A 14053-nucleotide genomic window follows, 5' to 3' on the forward strand; every position below is an offset into this window, starting at 1 on the left:
ATTGGACGAACCGATTCACCCAAACCTCTCAGCTCTCTGTATTCTGCTGGCTTGTGCCTTCCTCCAGCCACAAGATGAGCAAATTCCTCCCTGGTGCAACTCCAGGGCTTCGGTGGGGCTGCTCCAAGGATGAATTTAGACCCATGTTGTTAAATGTGATGTTGAGGGGGATGGGGCGGGGTGGATCCAGCAAGGGAAACTTCTGCAAGGTGAGTGTGAAACGGACATGGACTGGGGAGGCGGGGGTGGGACAGGGAGGAGGAGGGTAGTTGATCCATTTGCAGAGCCAGTGTGCGGGTTATGACACTGGTCCGGTTGCTCTGTCCAGCTGGACAAAGCAGGGCTCTGCACCTGCCATCCTGAAGCAAAACCCCTGGGTTGGTTGGGTAGGGCTGGAGCCTGAAGTGGGGGTCAGACCACCCAGGAGAGGATGGGGCTTTCTGCCACATGACCCAGCCTCTGGATCAGTTCGACCGACCCCTGCCGGGGCCCACGCAGAGAGAGGTTCAGAGCGCTGAGCTGGTGAAGGCAAGGCTGGGGTCACGCTGCAGCTGGGATACTAGTCAGCTGGTGCCTCCGCTGTGGAGTCCGCAACAGAAAGAAGCTAGTGGAGGGGCCAATGGAGACTGGAGATCTCTGAACCCAGCAGATGGAGAGAGCACCTTTCCGTGTCCTGCAGTTCTTTTATAGCACTGTCGCTAGGAACAGGCTGAGCCATGTCCTTCCCTGGGGCAGCTCCACTGACCGGCCAGATGACACATGGCCCATTGTGTCTGTCATGGTGGATGATTAGCCCAGGAGCTAATCCTCAGCCTTGCTTCTCTGTCCTCGTGGTTTGGGCAGAAGGCCTCCTCCACAGGCCTCGGGAAGAACTCCAGGGCTGTATTGCCGCGTGGAGATCCTGAGCAAAGCCAGCCACTGGCTTTTTTCTGTGTTGATTCCCCCTTACGTGGACCGACGTGCATCCCTCAGTGAGCTCAGAGCATCCCAGCAGAGGGAGATTCTTACAGCACCCTATGTCTCAGGAGAGCCCTTGACATGCTGGCAGGAGGCTTGTTGGAGTTACATTACTTTCCCACAAGTGACCTGGCACTGGGTGTTCAGCGGTTTAGAGCCTATGGCCTGGGATTGCAGCAGGGGAGCTCGTGCTGCAGTTCGTAGGCTGTAGTTGTCCACGGTTCGGTAGCAATAGTCCTAAACGCTCTGTGAGATGCTGTGCTGGTGGCTGCTCATGTGAAATTCTGCAGTGTCTTGTCCAAGGACTGACATCCCCCACTGCCTGCCTCAGTTTCACAGCAGCAGAGCATGGAAGAGGGAAGATCTCTGGAAGGCAGCAGGTTCGGGACCGGTGAGTGGAGAGTGGATGATGTCTCTGTGTCCTTGTCTCCTTTCAGGGAAGGGGGACCTACAGCCCCAGCTGGACAGTGCTCTCCAAGACGTCAATGACATGTACCTCCTTCTGGAAGAGACTGAGAAGCAGGCTGTCCGCAAGGCCCTCATTGAGGAGAGGGGCCGCTTCTGCACTTTCATCACCTTCTTGCAGCCAGTGGTGGTAAGTGCTGCTGCCCCAGGCCCTTCTGAGGAGAGGTGTGTTAGAGCCCAGCGGGCTGGTTTTCAAACCCACCAGCCAAGCAAGCCAGAAGCCAACCAGCTCCTGCTCTGGATCTCCCAACAGCCACTTCCCCACTGCCTCCAACCATCTCCCCAGCAACAAACCCTCTCACAAGCGTGGAGGAACCTGCAGTCTCATCCTAGAGATTCGAGGAGGCAGGCTTCTGTGTCTCTAAGGTATCCCTCCCAACAGGACGTGGTGCCACTCAGGTTTGGCTCGTCCTGCCCTCCGTAGAGGGAGACAGAGAGGCAGCCAAGCCAGACCCTCTTCACCGCTCAGTTTAGGGGTGCCCCTCAAATGGGGGTCTCAGGAAAAACTGCTTTCAACCAGGACAGGGTCTTTGGGGGTCAAAGTGGGAGAGTCCCGTGAAAGCTGGGACAGTTGGGAGGTGAGCGCTACGGTCAGGGTGACCAGCTAGCATGTGTGAAAAATTGGGACGGGGTGGGGGGCATTAAAGATGCTAGGAGATGTTTCCCAAGAGCAGGGAAGTTCGTCCGTGTCCTGGCCCCTTCCAGCGGCCTTTCTCAGAGTCCCAGGAGCAGCTCATTGCAGTGGCTGATACCGATCAGTTTCCTTGTCCCATGTCATGGATTAGAACAGACAGTACCTTCTGGCTGCCTTGGATGTATGGTGATTGATGGATAGAACTCTGTCCCCAGCTGCAGGGCTCTGAGGTGAAATTCCAAGGAGGTGAATGCTGGAGGGATTGACATTAGCACCTCCCCGAGGTGAAGGTCACAGGGAGCCAGGTTGCGGATCTCCTGGAGCTGTGCTGCCAGGGAGATTCTGGTGGCGGGAGAAAGGACAGTTGCTCCATGGAATGGCTGGGAATTTGCCAATCACAGCCCTTGATGGTCCTGCTTCTTCCCCAGGAGGCTAGCCAGTCCCACTTCACTCAGGGGATGGTGCAGTGGCAGCTTCCAGTTACACTTCCAGAGCCAGATCCTCCACTGATGTAAATCAACATCCCTCCCTTGGCTTTGCGGAGTGGGGCTGGGATCTGGATTCTCTTTACTTCGCTGGGGTTGTGCCAAGTACGGGCTGATGAGCTACTCTGGCTGCCCCACCCCTCTGATGCTGACATGGCTTCAGGCAGGGTCTTGTAGGCGTTCTGCTGGGGGGCTGGCAGAACAGTCAGGGCCAGCCGGCTGGCAGGCAGAGCGAGTTTCACACACCGCGTAAGACACTGCTGACTTGGAGGAAGCCAAGCAGGGCAGTAAGGGAAGGGGAAAGCCCTGGTTCCCACGGCACCAACTGCTGATGCTTCCTCCTCCTGCCGCTCAGACTGGCGAGATCACCATGCTGGGAGAGATCACTCACCTGCAGGGCATCATGGAGGACCTGGTGGTGCTGACCGCAGAGCCGCACAAGCTGCCCCCTGCCAGCGAGCAGGTGAGGAGCACAAGGACTGGTTGTGAAGGGGGAGGGAGGGAGTGCAAGAGGGGGATGGGAATGTTCAGGAGGGGGAATATTTCTGGGAGGAAAGACAGCAGCATGTGTCCACTGGCAGCAGAGAGCAGCTGGCCCCTACAGCGCTAACCCAGATGTCCATCGAGGTGTGACGAAGCGGGACTGTTCTTAATGTTTCCTCTGAATATTGTGGGAGTGCCTCAGTTTCCCCTAGGCAGTTCTTAAGTATCTAGGTTGTGGGATAAGGGTGTATGATCGTTGCAGAGCCCTAGAGGGCAGGTGTGTGCAGGGGTCTGGACACAGAGAACGGCTGATACCCTGTTTCCTGGCAACTGATGGTCTGAGCCCTTCCCCCCTGCAAGGTGAGAGCTAAAGGTTGGAGAACAAAGGAATCAGGTGACCACCTGGCCCAGGAAAGGGACAAAGCCCAGAGCAGGGTGGGGGGCTGGAGAGAGTTTCAGTTTGGGGCTGGCTGGGGGCCTGGAGTGAAGTGCAGACGGGGTTGTCTGGCTCACTGCCTCCCAAAATGGACCCAGCTGAGGGGTCCTGTTCTCTGCACCTACAAGCTCTGTGTTAGACCGTGTTCCTGACATCTAATAAACCTTCTGTTTTACTGGCTGACTGAGAGTCACGTCTGACTGCAGAGTTGGGGTGCAGGACCCTCTGGCTTCCCCAAGACCCCACCTGGGCGGACTCGCTGTGGGAAGCGCATGGAGGGGCAGAGGATGCTGAATGCTCCGAGGTCAGACCCAGGAAGGTGGAAGTTGTGTGAGCTGTGTCCCCTGGAGACAGTCTGCTCCCAGAAAGGAGACTTCCCCAGAGTCCTGCCTGGCTTCGTAGGGAGCAGTTCCAGAGCATCGCCCAGGGACTCCGTGACACGAGAGTCTTGCTGGAGGGAGGGAGAGAGGGAGGGGAGGGGAATGGAAGCACTTAGTTATAAATGAGCAGTTTCGTCGATTTGGAGATGCCAAGGCGAGAAGGGACCATTGCAATCACCTAGCCTGACCTCCTGCATGGAAGGGGCCAGAGGCCGGCCCCACAACCATTCCCAGAGTGGAGCTTTGAGAGAAACAGCCCGTCTGGACCGACAAGTGGCCAGTGATGGAGAATCCACGTGACCCTTGGGAAGTTGTTCCCGTGACTAATTACCCTCCCTATGAGACCTTTAATGCCATATTTCCAGGCTCAGTTTGGATTGTGTCAGCCATTGGATTGTGTGAGTCCTTTTCCTGCTAGACGAAGAGCCCACTATTCCATATTTATTCCCCATGAAGGTACTTACAGATGGTGAGCAAGTCACCCCTTCTCCTGCTCTTTGATAAGCTACATTGCTAACATGGCCTGGCTCCTTCCTCCTGCAGGTGATCAAAGACCTGAAAGGCTCTGACTACAGCTGGTCCTATCAGACTCCTCCATCCTCCCCCAGCAGTTCTGGCTCCCGCAAGTCCAGCATGTGCAGGTAAGTACAGACTGTAGTAGGGGACTTCACAAACATACTCAGGATGGGGGTGAAGGAGTTTCTGCTTTAATACTCACAACCTCATTGTGTAAGAGCTTGAGTGCTCAGCTGATAACGCCAAATACCTGGCCTGAGCTCAGGTCCTCGGGCACAGGGAGAAGAATGCATGGTGAAATGTCGCCAAGACCCTGTGTGGATCAGATGCTAATTGATCATTAAAGCATTGTACTGAGGATTAGCATAGATCAGTATCTGTGGCATGGGGCTTAATCCTCCATCAGATGAACTCCTTTTCACAATCAGTGCTTTTCATGCCCAGACCATGCCTGTGTAACCCCAGAGGAGATGCTTACGTGAGAATCTTAATACTCAGTAATACTTAATATGAAGGGCCCTTGGTGGAGGGAGGATTTGTGGAACACATGGGGTCAAAGAATGGTTACAAAGTTAATTGAACTGTCTGTCTCTTCTCTCCCTCCTGGAGTATGTGATTGGACCTGACTCACTTACACACCTGAAAAGTCCCTAGGCTTGGAGCCTTTATCAGAAGTATAAGGTCAGGCCCCATGTATTCCACCATTCTGTGGGCTAGGAATTTCCCTGGAATTCACCCTTTGCCACCAAATTGGGATCCAGAATCTCAGCTTTCTTAACAATGAATATGTTTCTAGCCCTGGTGGTTGCAAAGAAAAGCTTGAAAACATTCATAAGATTGTCAAACAATCTTTAAAAAAAGGGAAGAAGGAGGATCCTGGGAACTACAGGCCAGTCAGCCTCACTTCAGTCCCCGGAAAAATCATGGAGCAGGTCCTCAAAGAATCAATCCTGAAGCACTTACATGAGAGGAAAGTGATCAGGAACAGTCAGCATGGATTCACCACGGGAAGGTCATACCTGACTAATCTAATCGCCTTCTATGATGAGATTACTGGTTCTGTGGATGAAGGGAAAGCAGTGGATGTATTGTATCTTGACTTTAGCAAAGCTTTTGACACGGTCTCCCACAGTATTCTTGTCAGCAAGTTAAAGAAGTATGGGCTGGATGAATGCACTATAAGGGGGTAGAAAGTTGGCTAGATTGTCAGGCTCAACGGGTAGTGATCAATGGCTCCATGTCTAGTTGGCAGCCGGTATCAAGTGGAGTGCCCCAGGGGTCGGTCCTGGGGCCGGTTTTGTTCTATATCTTCATAAATGATCTGGAGGATGGTGTGGATTGCACTCTCAGCAAATTTGCGGATGATACTAAACTGGGAGGAGTGGTAGATACGCTGGAGGGCAGGGATAGGATACAGAGGGACCTAGACAAATTGGAGGATTGGGCCAAAAGAAATCTGATGAGGTTCAACAAGGATAAGTGCAGGGTCCTGCACTTAGGACGGAAGAACCCAATGCACAGCTACAGACTAGGGGCCGAATGACTAGGCAGCAGTTCTGCGGAAAAGGACCTAGGGGTGACAGTGGACGAGAAGCTGGATATGAGTCAGCAGGGTGCCCTTGTTGCCAAGAAGGCCAATGGCATTTTGGGATGTATAAGTAGGGGCATAGCGAGCAGATCGAGGGATGTGATTGTCCCCCTCTATTCGACATTGGTGAGGCCTCATCTGGAGTACTGTGTCCAGTTTTGGGCCCCACACTACAAGAAGGATGTGGATAAATTGGAGAGAGTCCAGCGAAGGGCAACAAAAATGATTAGGGGTCTGGAACACATGACTTATGAGGAGAGGCTGAGGGAACTGGGATTGTTTAGTCTGCAGAAGAGAAGAATGAGGGGGGATGTGATAGCTGCTTTCAACTACCTGAGAGGTGGTTCCAGAGAGGATGGTTCTAGATTATTCTCAGTGGTGGAAGAGGACAGGACAAGGAGTAATGGTCTCAAGTTGCAGTGGGGGAGGTTTAGGTTGGATATTAGGAAAAACTTTTTCACTAAGAGGGTGGTGAAACACTGGAATGCGTTGCCTAGGGAGGTGGTGGAATCTCCTTCCTTAGAAGTTTTTAAGGTCAGGCTTGACAAAGCCTTGGCTGGGATAATTTAATTGGGGATGGGTCCTGCTTTTGAGCAGGGGGTTGGACTAGATGACCTCCTGAGGTCCCTTCCAACCCTGATATTCTATGATTCTATGACCTGAGAGTCACCCATTCAGAGATGTTTGCTGACAGGCTGAAGCGATAGGTCTGCCAGGTATGAACCAGCCCCATCGTCTGGCCCTGGAACCTAAAGATGGGCACCTGTGCCACGGGGAAAATGAAAATATGGGTGCAGCCTACGATAAATAGAACTGAATTCCCAATCAGCCTCCCTAGGGCTCCTGGACACCCAACGTCTTACTCGTCTTAATACTGAACGCAGTGAAAACCTGCATTTTAAAAATGTGTCTGAAACGGCTTCAGGATTTCCCCTGTGGCACTGCAGAATGTAGAGGGGCGAGTGTGTGAGGGGCCTGCCAGTGGTGATCCCTGATCCTGCAGCTTTTGGGGCCAGTGCTGGTCAATACTCAAGTCTTTAGAATCACGTACTGGAATGGAGCCAGGCTGGGTACATCACAGATGCACCAGCTGTCCCAGGCACCATCACACACTAAAGGAGTGCTCAAGGGTTGCTGAAGAGGAGATGAAGTCTCCTGGGTCCATAGCACCCCAGCCAGTTTGCACAGATACTTTGCGTGTGCTTTAAGAGCGTCTTCGGCCATGGGTGTGTCCCTCTTCCTCAGTTTCTCCGTCTGTAAACATGGGGGTAACAATACCGACCCACCTTTTCATTCATAGATTCTAAGGCCAGAAGTGACCCTTGTGCTCACCTGGTCGGGCCTCCTTTAGAGCACAGTGCACAGAACTTCCCCAAAATAATTCCTAGGGCAGATCTAGGCTCCCCCAGGAAGGTGCTGGGATCTAGGGAAGAACAGCTCCCCGACTGTTGTGGGTGCACATCTGAACTGAACCTCTGGTCTTCCATAGCACCTCCCCTGCTGGCTCTTCCCCTTCGCCCTGGAATGTGCTTCGGGGTGGACAGGGCTAGAGAGGGGCCAGTGGGACAGGTGGGACCCACAGAATGAGTGTGTGCTGGAGGGTGCATGCTGCATGGGGGCAGAAACTGAGCCTGCCCCAGAGACAGAAATGCAGGAGTGCGCCCTCCTTTCCGTCCCTCCCCCTCCCTCCCACCCCCCTGGTCTGTAACTCTAGTCCTGTCGTGTATAAATCTGTGTGGCGGACCTTTGTCTGAAACTGTCTTTTCCTTCCTTTGCCCTCCTCGTAACCCCTCTCACCCTGATAACATGCATCTCTCTCCTGATTGCCACCCCTCCTCCCTCTTCCCACTCCCCTCTCATCCCTCCTCCCCGCCGTCCCCGCAGCAGTGTTAACAGTACAAAGGGTGGTACCGCTTGGTCCAGCGGGTCCCAAACATACTCACCAGGTTCCACCTATCGCTACCGCAGCCTGGCGCAGCCGGTTAATGCCAACACCCGCCTGTCCAGCGTCTCCTCCCACGACTCTGGCTTCATCTCCCAGGATGCCACGTACTCCAAGCCGCCTTCTCCGATGCCATCTGACATCACCAGTCAGGTAAGGGGGCATGGGGCGATCGCTGAGCTGACGTGAGTGAATGCCCTCTGGATTCTACACAGCCCTTTAAAAAGAAAGGGAAAGGCGCCACCTCAGTGATCCACATCAGATCACACGTGCTCATGCCTCCTGAGCGAAGCAGCGGGGTGTAGTGGGTAGAGCGCAGGGACCCAGAGATTCCTGGCTTCTAATCCCGCCTCTGCCACTGATTTGTCTGAGATTCCCCATCTGTCAGAGAGGGGCAACATTCACCGACCGCCTTGTGGGGCACAGCGAGGGTTAATGCAGATGAGGCGGGGACATGGCTTTAATTCACATTGACCCGGTTCCCACAGCATGGCAGTGAATCCATATGGGATAACTGGGCAGATTTCTGCACGGTCTCTTCACCACGGCGCCTCTCTTGTCAGCTGGCCCAACAAGCCATTTTGAAGCCCCAGCAGTAAGATTTAGGAGGGAAACCACTGCCACACAATCTCAGGGGCCTTGGGAGGGGAAATAGACAGAATCGAACTTGCATTATGATCAGAAAACGTGGCCCCTTCTTATTCCCTGCATGCCCCAGGCCGACCTGCTTACCTTAGTGACAGACCCGAGCCGTTGGTATTGGACCTGCAGAGCCAGCCCAGCTCTGAGAGAGCGGCTGGGTTTCTGCACCATCCCCAGAACATCCCCCAGCCAGGGGCAGATTGTACTGCTGGGGACACCTCCGAGCTGTGTCCCAGCCCAGGGTGACTCGGCAGGGCAGGGCAATAGGCCACTTGGTATGATTTTAAACTGACGTAGGTGCCGAGGGCTGTGTGGACGCCCTTGTTTTGGTTGGAACCAGGCTTATCTCTAGTTAGCAGAAGTCACCGAGAAACAAGTTTAAGTCTAACCTAAATAAACGGCCATTAAACCAGAGTGAGAGTGTACACACGGGTTTGCACTGGTTTAACTACCCCAGTGCAAATTTGGGCATAGGCAAGAAACGTCTTTTGACTGTTAAGATGAGCACTTTCTGTCTGCATCAGGGAGAGACGGGAAGCCTGGAGCCCTGGAATGGCATTTTCTGGAGAGTATCCACACTTCACCGTGACATGCACTGAAATATTCAGAGTGACCCATGCCACAGGCATCCTGCCTTTAGCATGGAACTGCAAAGGACTCGCAAAAGCCAGCAGCAGGGAGGGATGAGATGGCTTAGGCAACTGCCCTGCTGTGCCTTCAGGCTCCAGGCTCTCAGCATGGAATTCCAGTGGTGCACGGTATTCAGATACAGCATAGCTCCTGCTCTCTTCCCCACCCATCATCGGCTTCACACGGGGCTGCTGGCATCAGGAGCAGCCCCTGGGAAGCTGGGCTTGCCCTCCCCTCATTTTATTCGCCAGTAGTTACCCTCCCTCTAATTTTTCAAGTCTGACGTGTGAAAGCCAGAAGCCCTCGATCTGTAGCACCGACCAGTTGGCCCTAGCGCTTGGATTGCTTGGGCATGGTAGGTCTGGAAAGGACTGCTAAGGGCGGTGCACGTTGTCAGCAGCACGAGGCCCGCATTGCAGAGCTGTCCCTGCAGCCCGTTTAGGGCAGCCAGGATTGGCGTTGTGATGAGTTTCCACATGTGGCGGTGGCTGGCCCCTTGGTTAGCTCGCTCTCTGACTGCCCTGGCTGTGGCAGGGACATGGCTCCCGCAGGATGATCGGGACAGTGTGGGCAAAGGGCAGAGCGTCCGCAGGCTGCATGCACGACTCAGACGGCTGCTCACACCCCTGGCTCTGGCTCTAACCCTAACCCAGCTTGGTGCGGCTGAGTACATAACTGGGGAGGCAACGTGCAATGTGGATGCGCTAAGCCAATCTCACTAACACTGTGCAGCTTTCCTGCTGGTGTGGCTGGGGGTTGGACGCCGGCTGAGTGAACAAGACAGGGTAATGTCCAGGAGCAGGGTCCACCCCGGGTTACTGTTGGGATAGGGGACCTGGCCTTCATCCTTTCCAGGAGTCTGCTCTCAGCCAAGGCATGGCCATTGCGCCAGGCGGTGCCGTGGCTGGGGTGTGGCGTACTCAGCTGACCCTTGGGAATCCTAGGCCAGCCCAGAGGGAAGGCAGCGGAAGCTGGGGAGAGGGGCTGAATGGAGGGGTAGTGCACAGCACCCCACGCTCTATTTCTGTCCGCTGGGAGATGGGGCTGGGGGCCAGCCAGAGCAGGGTGTACTCCCCGGGGGCGGGGGGTGGGGGCGGGCGGTCTGGAGTGGCAGCAGGGCCGCTCTGTCCCTCCTTCCCGTGAGAAGGCGGCAGGAGAGGCAGGAGAGGCTCTTCGGAGAGAGACCGCGGCCCTTGCGCCGTGCACACCCTTCAGCCAGTGCTGTGGCTGTGTCATCGTGCCTAGGCCTGGGGGTGACGCAGCGACAGGGTACGGGGTGGTGCGCATGGCGTGTTGTCTGTGTGTGTCAGGGATGGGGAGTGTGTACAGGGAATGTGTGTGTGAGCGTGCTGTGTGCTGGGGGAGTACATGCAGCGTGCGCAAGGCATGTGTGTACCCGGTGTGGTATTCGATGGGTCAGTGGGGGGGTTGTGTTATATGTTTGTGTGGGGGTGGCGTGGGTGTGTCTGGATGGTACATGGAGGGTGTCCCTGCCTGAGAAGTGTATATGGAGTGCAGTTGGGTACGTGTGCAGGAGTGTATTTATGGTGTTGGGTGTGTGCCGTGGTGGGCGGGGGTTCATAAGCAGTGAGCACGTACATGTGTGCATCCACAGGGAGTGGGTGTGCGTGCGTGTGTCACGGGGAAGGAAAGTGTGTAGGTTTACGTACGTACAGGGAAGGAGGGCGTGTGTACGTACGTACAGGGAAGGAGGGCGTGTGTACGTACGTACAGGGAAGGAGGGCGTGTGTACGGACGTACAGGGAAGGAGGGCGTGTGTGTACGTACGTACAGGGAAGGAGGGCGTGTGTACGTACGTACAGGGAAGGAGGGCGTGTGTACGGACGTACAGGGAAGGAGGGCGTGTGTGTACGTACGTACAGGGAAGGAGGGCGTGTGTACGTACGTACAGGGAAGGAGGGCGTGTGTGTACGTACGTACAGGGAAGAAGGGCGTGTGTACGTACGTACAGGGAAGAAGGGCGTGTGTACGTACGTACAGGGAAGGAGGGCGTGTGTACGGACGTACAGGGAAGGAGGGCGTGTGTGTACGTACGTACAGGGAAGGAGGGCGTGTGTACGGACGTACAGGGAAGGAGGGCGTGTGTGTACGTACGTACAGGGAAGGAGGGCGTGTGTACGTACGTACAGGGAAGAAGGGCGTGTGTGTACGTACGTACAGGGAAGGAGGGCGTGTGTACGTACGTACAGGGAAGGAGGGCGTGTGTACGTACGTACAGGGAAGGAGGATGTGCGTGTGTACGTACGTACAGGGAAGGAGGGCGTGTGTACGTACGTACAGGGAAGGAGGGCGTGTGTGTACGTACGTACAGGGAAGAAGGGCGTGTGTACGTACGTACAGGGAAGGAGGGCGTGTGTACGTACGTACAGGGAAGGAGGGCGTGTGTACGGACGTACAGGGAAGGAGGGCGTGTGTGTACGTACGTACAGGGAAGGAGGGCGTGTGTACGTACAGGGAAGGAGGGCGTGTGTACGTACGTACAGGGAAGGAGGGCGTGTGTACGTACGTACAGGGAAGAAGGGCGTGTGTACGGACGTACAGGAAAGGAGGGCGTGTGTACGGACGTACAGGGAAGGAGGGCGTGTGTACGTACGTACAGGGAAGGAGGGCCTGTGTACGGACGTACAGGGAAGGAGGGCGTGTGTGTACGTACGTACAGGGAAGGAGGGCGTGTGTACGTACGTACAGGGAAGGAGGGCGTGTGTACGTACGTACAGGGAAGAAGGGCGTGTGTGTACGTACGTACAGGGAAGGAGGGCGTGTGTACGTACGTACAGGGAAGGAGGGCGTGTGTACGTACAGGGAAGGAGGGCGTGTGTACGTACGTACAGGGAAGGAGGGCGTGTGTACGTACGTACAGGGAAGGAGGATGTGCGTGTGTACGTACGTACAGGGAAGGAGGGCGTGTGTACGGACGTACAGGGAAGGAGGGCGTGTGTACGGACGTACAGGGAAGAAGGGCGTGTGTACGTACGTACAGGGAAGGAGGGCGTGTGTACGTACGTACAGGGAAGGAGGGCGTGTGTACGTACGTACAGGGAAGGAGGGCGTGTGTACGTACGTACAGGGAAGAAGGGCGTGTGTACGGACGTACAGGGAAGGAGGGCGTGTGTACGTACGTACAGGGAAGGAGGGCCTGTGTACGGACGTACAGGGAAGGAGGGCGTGTGTACGTACGTACAGGGAAGGAGGGCGTGTGTACGTACGTACAGGGAAGAAGGGCGTGTGTGTACGTACGTACAGGGAAGAAGGGCGTGTGTGTACGTACGTACAGGGAAGGAGGGCGTGTGTACGTACGTACAGGGAAGGAGGGCGTGTGTACGTACAGGGAAGGAGGGCGTGTGTACGTACGTACAGGGAAGGAGGGCGTGTGTACGTACGTACAGGGAAGGAGGATGTGCGTGTGTACGTACGTACAGGGAAGGAGGGCGTGTGTACGGACGTACAGGGAAGAAGGGCGTGTGTACGTACGTACAGGGAAGGAGGGCGTGTGTACGGACGTACAGGGAAGAAGGGCGTGTGTACGTACGTACAGGGAAGGAGGGCGTGTGTACGTACGTACAGGGAAGGAGGGCGTGTGTGTACGTACGTACAGGGAAGGAGGGCGTGTGTACGTACGTACAGGGAAGGAGGGCGTGTGTGTACGTACGTACAGGGAAGAAGGGCGTGTGTACGTACGTACAGGGAAGGAGGGCGTGTGTACGTACGTACAGGGAAGGAGGGCGTGTGTACGTACGTACAGGGAAGAAGGGCGTGTGTACGTACGTACAGGGAAGGAGGGCGTGTGTACGTACGTACAGGGAAGGAGGGCGTGCGTGTGTGTACGTACGTACAGGGAAGGAGGGCGTGCGTGTGTGTACATATGTACAGGGAAGGAGGATTAATGTGTTGTGTGTTGTGACGGCGTCACACCAGAAGGATATAAGAGAGTGGTGGAAGGCAGATATATCAGCCTCAGGGTGAGCAGGTCCCCGCTCCCTGGATAGCCAAACAAAGGCGACGCCAGGCCAATCAAGACACCTGACACCAATTAACCAATTAAGGTCATTAGGCTAATGGGGACAGGTGGAACCAATCCAGGTCTGACTCAGACTGCTTAAAAGCTCTCCTTTCCAGTTCCCTAGAGAGAGCCCAGGTGAAAGGAGTTGGAGGAGGAAGGATTGCTGTATCCTGAGGAAGGGATGAAGCTAGGAAGAGGGGACCACGGGGGAAGTGGCCCAGGGAATCAAAGCAGTGTTTAGTGGTGGAGGGAAACCCACCAACAGCTGCTATCCTTAAGGGCCCTGGGCTGGAACCCAGAGTAGAGGGCGGGCCCGGGTTCCCCCCGCCCCCATACTCTACAGAGATCCCCTTGAGAGGGGACGCAGGACTCGGTCCATTCAGGAGGGCGAACTGTGTCTACGGAGCAACACAGACTATGGGGTGTTTCCCCGTCCCATCTCCCATGCTGGCCTGTGATGAGAGTAACCCAAGAGGCTGTGACTCTGGCCACTACGCTGTGAAAGGAAGGTCACATTGGGGCCTTAGTGAGTTTGAGGCCCCTGGATGTGCCAGGAAGCACGGGGCCCACAATTATAGGCTTGGAACTTTGTCACAGTATGTATGTGTAGTCAGGGAGTGCGTGTGTACACAGGGAAGGAGGGTGTTTGTGTGTATATGTATGTACAGGGAAGGAGGATATGTGTGCGTGTACACAGGGAAGGAACGTGTGTATGTGTGTACGTACATACGTGCAGGGAAGGAGGGGGCGTGTGTCCCTGCGTGCGGGGCAGGAGGGGGCGTGCGTGCGGGGCAGGAGGGGGCGTGCGTGCGGGGCAGGAGGGGGCGTGCGTGCAGGGAAGGAGGGGGCGTGCGTGCGGGGCAGGAGGGGGCGT

The 14053-nt window shown here is 55.5% G+C and overlaps 1 protein-coding gene and 1 long non-coding RNA gene across 12 annotated transcripts in view; one reads left to right on the top strand and one right to left on the bottom strand.

Moving 5' to 3' along the window:
* The window catches only part of LOC144272634 (uncharacterized), a 28335-nt gene extending 19442 nt beyond the window's left edge, over positions 1-8893 (bottom strand). Inside the window, exons 1-3 of one of the 3 annotated variants that reach the window (XR_013347607.1) lie at positions 8619-8877; positions 7888-8103; positions 4490-4669 (exon numbers count right to left, since the gene is read on the bottom strand). This is a non-coding gene — a long non-coding RNA (uncharacterized LOC144272634). Of the gene's footprint in view, positions 1-4489; positions 4670-7887; positions 8104-8618 lie in introns of those variants that run through there. The other 2 variants (XR_013347608.1, XR_013347606.1) reach the window with 2 other exon arrangements.
* MTSS2 (MTSS I-BAR domain containing 2) overlaps positions 1-14053 on the top strand; it is an 84397-nt gene that overhangs the window by 59900 nt on the left and 10444 nt on the right. For 5 of the 9 annotated variants that reach the window (XM_077830804.1, XM_077830801.1, XM_077830805.1 and 2 more), the window contains exons 7-10: positions 1395-1552; positions 2897-3004; positions 4384-4481; positions 7829-8039. In XM_077830804.1, coding sequence (XP_077686930.1) covers positions 1395-1552; positions 2897-3004; positions 4384-4481; positions 7829-8039 — 575 coding nt within the window. The remainder of the gene's footprint in view (positions 1-1394; positions 1553-2896; positions 3005-4383; positions 4482-7828; positions 8040-14053) is intronic. The other 4 variants (XM_077830807.1, XM_077830809.1, XM_077830810.1 and 1 more) reach the window with 2 other exon arrangements.

Source organism: Eretmochelys imbricata, chromosome 12, assembly GCF_965152235.1.
Source record: "Eretmochelys imbricata isolate rEreImb1 chromosome 12, rEreImb1.hap1, whole genome shotgun sequence".
Lineage (NCBI taxonomy): Eukaryota > Metazoa > Chordata > Testudines > Cheloniidae > Eretmochelys > Eretmochelys imbricata.